General features: G+C 56.1%; 1 protein-coding gene across 2 annotated transcripts in view; it reads right to left on the bottom strand.

The window, feature by feature from the left end:
• Positions 1-1,149: 1,149 nt before the first annotated feature.
• The window catches only part of megf8 (multiple EGF-like-domains 8), a 28,926-nt gene continuing 21,980 nt past the window's right edge, over positions 1,150-8,095 (bottom strand). For both annotated transcript variants that reach the window (XM_069185271.1, XM_069185272.1), the window contains exons 36-43: positions 7,526-7,740; positions 6,634-6,829; positions 6,151-6,319; positions 5,785-5,977; positions 4,404-4,574; positions 3,966-4,096; positions 3,303-3,432; positions 1,150-2,797 (exon numbers count right to left, since the gene is read on the bottom strand). In XM_069185271.1, the coding sequence (XP_069041372.1) occupies positions 1,367-2,797; positions 3,303-3,432; positions 3,966-4,096; positions 4,404-4,574; positions 5,785-5,977; positions 6,151-6,319; positions 6,634-6,829; positions 7,526-7,740 (2,636 nt within the window). In that variant the 3' untranslated portion in view covers positions 1,150-1,366. The remainder of the gene's footprint in view (positions 2,798-3,302; positions 3,433-3,965; positions 4,097-4,403; positions 4,575-5,784; positions 5,978-6,150; positions 6,320-6,633; positions 6,830-7,525; positions 7,741-8,095) is intronic.

Raw genomic sequence — 8,095 nt, 5'->3', positions numbered from 1 at the left:
CAAAAGTGTTCCATGGGACAAAAAAAAAAGCACAAAAATAAACCAAAACAATGGCCAATCAGAAAGCTGTGTTCACAGACAGGCAGCCAAGCAGTCCAATCAGAACAAAGCGATATGAATTCCACAGCCAGTTGGTCCAATCGGAATCCTTTTCACACATAAGGCATGTCCAATCCAAAGCAGCACCAATCCACCCCTTTGACCGTGCTGTCCAATCAGAACACTCGAGTCACTGGCTGGTCAAAGGTCTGCTGTCCAATCAGAGCCCAGCACTGACTGCGAAGCAGGAGAATCGCAGTAAAGGTCAAATGTGAATAGGAACGACAACAAATAAATACAAAAAAAAAACAATTACAAATAAAACTAACAAAAATATAATAGGCATCAGAACTGTCCAGTCAGATTCCTTCATTCGCAGGGGTAACAGGGCCTGACCATCTGATCGTCAGAAATTCAAGAACACAGGCAGACGAAGCAATACCAGGTCAATAACTACTCTTCACACACAGGTCCACTGCAGGACAGTCCTTCTGCTGCTTAAACTCTTAACGACCACAACCCCCTTCTCCAGCTCGTTTGCTGGAATGTTTCAGGACGTCAGAGCTTATTGGTCAATAAATGGATGGCTCCACCCCTCTAATTGTAGTGTTGTATTGGTGGATGTGATTGTCAATCAGTGTAATGCACATGATGGCCCCTCCCCTCCCGGTCAGCTATTGGGCGATGGTTTCCTTTAGTGTTTGGGGCAGTGCAGAAACTAAAGCTGGATTGGTTCCTATGGGGTGACCCTCCCCTCTCCCCATTTCCCATTGGCTACAGAACGCATTTAGTGTTGAGCTCAAAGCAGAAAGGTTTCTATTCAGAGCGCTGCTGTGCATAGCGTTATACAACCGAGAAACTTGTAGATTAAAAAAAAACAGATCGAACAAGTGTTTATAGTCTTCTCTTCTCTTACAGTACTTGGCTCCCAACTTCAGTACTTCTCCCTTTCTGACTCCACCCTCTACCTCCTCCCTCCTCTCTCCTCTCTCCCAGTCCTCTCCTCTCCCTCCTCTCTCCCCCAGTCCTCTCCTCTCTCTACATGGACATGGTGGTCAGGTGCCCTCTCCCTCCTCCCTCCTCTCTCCCCCAGTCCTCTCTCCCCTCTCTACATGGACAGGGTGGTCAGGTGCCCTCTCCCTCCTCTCTACCCCAGTCCCCTCTCCCCTCTCCCTCCTCTCTCCTCTCTCTCTACATGGACATGGTGGTCAGGTGCCCTCTCCCTCCTCTCTCCTCCCTCCTCTCTCCCCCAGTCCTCTCCCTCCTCTCTCTACATGGACAGGGTGGTCAGGTGCCTTCTCCCTCCTCCCTCCTCTCTCCTCTCTCTCTACATGGACATGGTGGTCAGGTGCTGGTGTCCCAGCAGGCCCTTGCGATGCTGCGAGCCGGAGTGGCCCGAGCTGCCGCAGTACTCCTGCAGGTTGTGGCGCAGGGTGACCAGGGCCGAGCCCAGGCAGGCGCGGTTGGGCGCCAGGATGCCGCCGGGCAGCTGGAAGAGCAGGGTGGCCACGCCGGCCATGCCGTCGTCGGTGGGCTCCAGGGTGATGGGCCCCACCTTGAAGGAGGAGTAGGAGAAGCCCATGAGCTGGGACAGGAAGGGGTCGGTGCGGCAGAAGTGTTGGTAGCCGGCGTGGCCGTGGTGGTGGCTGTGGTGGCTGTACTGGTGCACGTGCAGGTACTGCAGGGGCAGGTGCTGGTGGGGGTGGGGGCCCGTGCCGTTGGCGCCCCCCCCGCAGCCCGGCGCCTGCGGCGGGTTCGGCGCGCCCCCCTCCCGGTCCGGCTTGGCGTAGGAGGAGACCGCCAGCCGCCCCCGGGCCACGGCCGAGCCCCCGCCGCCCCCCAGGCCCAGGCCGGCCCGCAGCTGCGAGACGGACACGGCGCCCCCGCCCGCGGCGCTCAGGTACACCAGCTGCGGCTCCTCCGGCTCCAGGTACACGGTCAGCTTGGCGAAGGGCCGCGACGCCATCTTGGTCATCTCCTGGATGTGGCGCCGCTGCTCCTGGCGGAAGTCCAGGAACTGCTTGACCTTCCAGAGCAGCACGCAGACGGACAGGAAGAGGAAGAAGCAGGAGAAGAAGACGGAGAAGAAGACGAAGAGGTCGATGTGGGCCTGGTCCTGCCGCAGGAAGATCAGGCCCTGCGACTCGCCCTGGGGGGCCCGCGGGCCGCCCACGCCGCGCAGCGCGATGTAGAAGCGGCTGGACTTGAGCGAGTGCACCTCGTGCGGGAAGGTGATGACGACGCGGTCGCGCACGCCGCGCACGATCAGGACGCTCTGCGGCCGCCGCACCGTGATGTAGGTGATCAGGCCCTGGGCGCGCTCCTCGCGGATCTCGCGGCCCTCCCCCGCCGCGCGGCCGGCCGGCTGCGCCAGGGCCAGCGCGGGCGCGCTGGAGGACAGGTTGCCCGGGGCGCCCCGCAGCGGCGACGGCGCCTCCCGCTCGTCCTCGACGCGGATGGTGTGCACGCCGGTGGCCCTGTCCACGTCCACGATGAAGGTCTCGTGCGAGCTGGAAACGTACACCTCCACCTCGCCGAAGGTCACGTCGATGGTGACGCGGATGTCCACGTTGGTGAACTTGGGCTGCGCGGCGAAGAAGACGGTGCGGCCCGCCGGCAGGTTGCGGATGTTGGGCTCGTGGAAGCAGTTGGTCTGGGACGTGGGGTCGAAGCAGCACTCGTTGTCCACATTGAACTGGCGGTAACACTGGCGTCCATTAACTGGAGTCCCATTGAAAGAGTCCTTACACTTAGCACACTGAGAGAGATAGAGAGAGAGAGAGGGGTTAATACAGACACACTGACTGGACACTCCAGTACATTAACACTGCACTGAGAGAGAGGGGTTAATACAGACACACTGACTGGACACTCCAGTACATTAACACTGCACTGAGAGAGAGAGGGGTTAATACAGACACACTGACTGGACACTCCAGTACATTAACACTGCACTGAGAGAGAGAGGGGTTCATACAGACACACTGACTGGACACTCCAGTACATTAACACTGCACTGAGAGAGAGAGGGGTTAATACAGACACACTGACTGGACACTCCAGTACATTAACACTGCACTGAGAGAGAGGGGTTAATACAGACACACTGACTGGACACTCCAGTACATTAACACTGCACTGAGAGAGAGAGAGGGGTTAATACAGACACACTGACTGGACACTCCAGTACATTAACACTGCACTGAGAGAGAGAGAGGGGTTAATACAGACACTCCGGTACAGCATGAAAAGGATGAGGATACCTGCTGACGATAGCACTCCTTTCTGTCACTCTGTTGGCTCAGACATGAAGACGTCTCTGTGTTGTTCTGGCAGGGGCAGCCTGTCCCATCCTGGTCATTGCACGTGTCTGCATGTCCATTACACTGACACCTACAGGACAGACAGAGCATTCAGCAACATCGTTTTAATACTGACTTTAATATCTTATACCTGAAGTAGAATGAATCTAATAGGAGTGTCTTTACTGAACACTGACTGTAATATTTTACTCATGAACCACAGTGACTATTACACGACTGTCTCTTTACTGAACACTGATTGTAATATTTCATACAGGAAGCACAGTGACTATTACAGGACTGTGTCTTTACTGAACACTGACTGTAATATTTTATACAGGAAGTATAATATTACAGGACTGTCTCTTTACTGAACACTGACTGTAATATTTCATACAGGAAGCACAATGAGTATTACAGGACTGTGTCTTTACTGAACACTGACTGTAATATTTTACTCATGAACCACAGTGACTATTACAGGACTGTGTCTTAACTGAACACTGACTGCAATATATTATACAGGAAGCACAGTGACTACAGCACACTGGGCGTTCTCCAAGTCTGGAAAGTAATGCCTGACATGGGCAGGTCAGAGACGATGACAGCTCTGTATCGCCTTACTTGTGACACTTCCCGCTGAGCAGGAAGTAGCCGCTCAGACAGCTGTCGCACTTGTCCCCCATGCTGTTGTTCTGGCAGTGGACGCAGACGGCGCTGTCCTCAGAGGGGCCCTCGGACACCCACTGCACAATCTGGCGTGGGCAGAGAGCGAGAGTCAGGACGAGATGGGGAGAGGAGGGTTACGGGCGGGACTGTAACAGAGCCGCCACTGGTTGTGTGACGTTCATGACACGCTGACTGAGCCGTTGACGAACTGTGAGGGACCGTGTGACAAGAGTGTGGACGGCCTTTGTCTGTCGGAAGCAGATTTAATCTGTAAAGAAGGCGAAGCAGAGGGAGAGGCAGAGAGACAGGCCAGAGTCTCAGAGGGAGAGACGGGCAGGCAGAGCGAGAGAGCCCGAAAGGGCAGGGAGCAGGACGTCAGGCGGGGTCCCTCACTCTCTGAGGGTCCAGGGGGAAGCTGGTGGGGTCCCCCTTGGCCTTGTCAAGTTCCTCCCGTGTCAGACAAATGGCGCTGTTCCCTCGGCAGAACTCCTGGCACGGCCGACACGTCCCGCCGTTCGCCGCTGAGCCCACAAACAGTGGCTTACACCTCTCACAGTGCTGACCCTGAGAAGAATAGCCACAGTATGACTGTCCATCACCAGGCTGACGGTGGTGCTGCTGTGTCTCTAACTCCTGTGTGTCTCCAGACTCACCATGGTGTTTCTGTGTCTCCAACCCCTGTGTGTCTCCAGACTCACCATGGTGTTTCTGTGACTCTAACCCCTGTGTGTCTCCAGACTCACCATGGTGTTTCTGTGTCTCCAACCCCTGTGTGTCTCCAGACTCACCATGGTGTTGCTGTGTCTCTAACCCCTGTGTGTCTCCAGACTCACCATGGTGTTGCCATGTCTCCAACCCCTGTGTGTCTCCAGACTCACCATGGTGTTTCTGTGTCTCCAACCCCTGTGTGTCTCCAGACTCACCATGGTGTTTCTGTGTCTCCAACCCCTGTGTGTCTCCAGACTCACCATGGTGTTGCTGTGTCTCTAACCCCTGTGTGTCTCCAGACTCACCATGGTGTTGCTGTGTCTCTAACCCCTGTGTGACTCCAGACTCACCATGGTGTTGCCGTGTCTCTAACCCCTGTGTGTCTCCAGACTCACCATGGTGCTGCTGTGTCTCTAACCCCTGTGTGTCTCCAGACTCACCATGGTGCTGCTGTGTCTCTAACCCCTGTGTGTCTCCAGACTCACCATGGTGTTGCTGTGTCTCCAACCCCTATGTCTCCAGACTCACCATGGTGCTGCTGTGTCTCTAACCCCTGTGTGTCTCCAGACTCACCATGGTGCTGCTGTCTCTAACCCCTGTGTATCTCCAGACTCACCATGGTGTTGCTGTGTCTCTAACCCCTGTGTGTCTCCAGACTCACCAGGGTGTTGCTGTGTCTCTAACCCCTGTGTGTCTCCAGACTCACCATGGTGTTGCTGTGTCTCTAACCCCTGTGTGTCTCCAGACTCACCATGGTGTTGCTGTGTCTCTAACCCCTGTGTGTCTCCAGACTCACCATGGTGTTGCTGTGTCTCTAACCCCTGTGTGTCTCCAGACTCACCATGGTGTTGCTGTGTCTCTAACCCCTGTGTGTCTCCAGACTCACCATGGTGTTGCTGTGTCTCTAACCCCTGTGTGTCTCCAGACTCACCAGGGTGTTGCTGTGTCTCTAACCCCTGTGTGTCTCCAGACTCACCATGGTGCTGCTGTGTCTCTAACCCCTGTGTGTCTCCAGACTCACCATGGTGTTTCTGTGTCTCTAACCCCTGTGTGTCTCCAGACTCACCATGGTGTTGTTGTGACACTCCAGGCACACGTCCTGCCGCGTCGTGCTGGCACAGTTGCTGTGCTTGTTGCAGTGACACTCCACCGAGCAGTTCTCACCGATGTAGCCGAAGTGACAGCGACACACCCCTGGCTCCACACAGCTTCCATTGACGCACCCCTGAGCGCACACTGGCTCACACTGGCCTGTTGCACTGAGAGACAGGGAGAGGACGAGAGAGAGGGAGGGAGAGGGAGGGAGAGTGGGAGAGAGATGGAGAGTTAGGAACGGAGAGAAAGAGGTAGAGGGAGAGGGAGCGTCTTCACACACAAACACATCGCTGTCTTCATGACGAACGGTGTCATTAACAGTGAAAGCCCTGGTTACTTGTGCAGGAGGTATCCAGAGCGACAGGTGCAGTAGTATCCCTCAGGCAGGTCGTGGCAGTCCTGCGTGGAGTTGCAGTCGTGGTGGCCGTTCGAACACTCGTCCTCCGAGGGGCAGCGCAGGAAAGACCACGTCCCGTTCCACTGGGGACACCCGCCCCCACTCCCACCTGACATGGGGAGAGAGGGGGGTCAAACACGCACGACCTGAACACTGGACCAGCTGTCCTCCTGGTGTAACAGGACTGGACCTGAACCACCGGACCGGCTGTCCTCCTGGTGTAACAGGACTGGACCTGAACCACCGGACCGGCTGTCCTCCTGGTGTAACAGGACTGGACCTGAACCACTGGACCAGCTGTCCTCCTGGTCTAACAGGACTGGACCTGAACCACCGGACCAGCTGTCCTCCTGGTCTAACAGGACGGGACCAGCTGTCTTCTGTGACACTGAAAGACAGACAGATGTTCCTGTTGACACCTACCATCCAGCCCTCCTTGCAGACACTGTCCGACGCCATTTTGCCCCCTGCTGGCACACCACCCACACTGCGGCTGGGCAATGCACTGGGAGCACTGGGTGAACTGGGAGCACTGTGGTGTGCAGGATTCTGAACCCGAGACCAGCCGACCACACTGTCCGGCCTCACACCGCAGGGGAAGAAATGAGGGACTGAAACACTAGAAGAGAGAGAGGGGTTAATACAGACACACTGACTGGACACTCCAGTACATGAACACTGCACTGAGAGAGAGGGGTTCATACAGACACACTGACTGGACACTCCAGTACATTAACACTGCACTGAGAGAGAGAGGGGTTAATACAGACACACTGACTGGACACTCCAGTACATTAACACTGCACTGAGAGAGAGAGGGGTTAATACAGACACACTGACTGGACACTCCAGTACATTAACACTGCACTGAGAGAGAGGGGTTAATACAGACACACTGACTGGACACTCCAGTACATGAACACTGCACTGAGAGAGAGAGGGGTTCATACAGACACACTGACTGGACACTCCAGGACATTAACACTGCACTGAGAGAGAGAGGGGTTAATACAGACACACTGACTGGACACTCCAGTACATTAACACTGCACTGAGAGAGAGAGGGGTTAATACAGACACACTGACTGGACACTCCAGTACATTAACACTGCACTGAGAGAGAGAGGGGTTAATACAGACACACTGACTGGACACTCCAGGACATTAACACTGCACTGAGAGAGAGAGGGGTTAATACAGACACACTGACTGGACACTCCAGTACATGAACACTGCACTGAGAGAGAGAGGGGTTAATACAGACACACTGACTGGACACTCCAGGACATTAGCGCTGCCCTGAGACGGACAGTACCTGCTGCAGGCCCACGCTCCACACACAGTGCTGCCAGCCGCCGTCGGCGCCCCGGGAGCCCAGGCAGGCCTGGCAGGTGGTCAGCGTGTGGCAGGGCGGCGGGCAGGCCAGCGGGGGGCTGGACTCCACGTGCATGGGCGACACGTTCAGCAGCGAGTGGCTGAAGCAGGTCCAGTCGTAGGTGGGGTTGACGCTGAGGATCCGGCGGGTCTCGCCTGCAGGGACAGAGAGGGGGAGCCCAGTAAGACGGGGCTCTCGTCTTTCCGCCTCTGCGCCCCAGCTGGGCTGCCCAGCTGCGGCTCGAACCTCGGGCCATTCAAACAGCTCCAGTGAGGGAGTGATCTGAGAACTCCGGGGTGAAATGGAACCACCAGGAAAAACACAGGAAAAAGGAAAAACACACCCAAGACAGTGGGTCCCAGTCTGGGGATCCTTCAAAGAGTGTGATCCATCAGGGAGGGGCTGGGGGAGGGGGAGGTGCAGAGTCAGGGGGAGAGGTCGACTGAGGGGGAGGGGCACAGTCAGGGGGAGGAGCTGACTGAGAGGGGCGGGGTACAACCAGGGGGAGGA

The sequence above is a fragment of the Lepisosteus oculatus genome, chromosome 27 (genome assembly GCF_040954835.1).
Source record: "Lepisosteus oculatus isolate fLepOcu1 chromosome 27, fLepOcu1.hap2, whole genome shotgun sequence".
In the NCBI taxonomy this organism is placed as follows: Eukaryota; Metazoa; Chordata; class Actinopteri; order Semionotiformes; family Lepisosteidae; genus Lepisosteus; species Lepisosteus oculatus.
The sequence above is the reverse complement of the archived record's forward strand: the minus strand, read 5'-3'. Positions and strand labels throughout refer to the sequence as shown.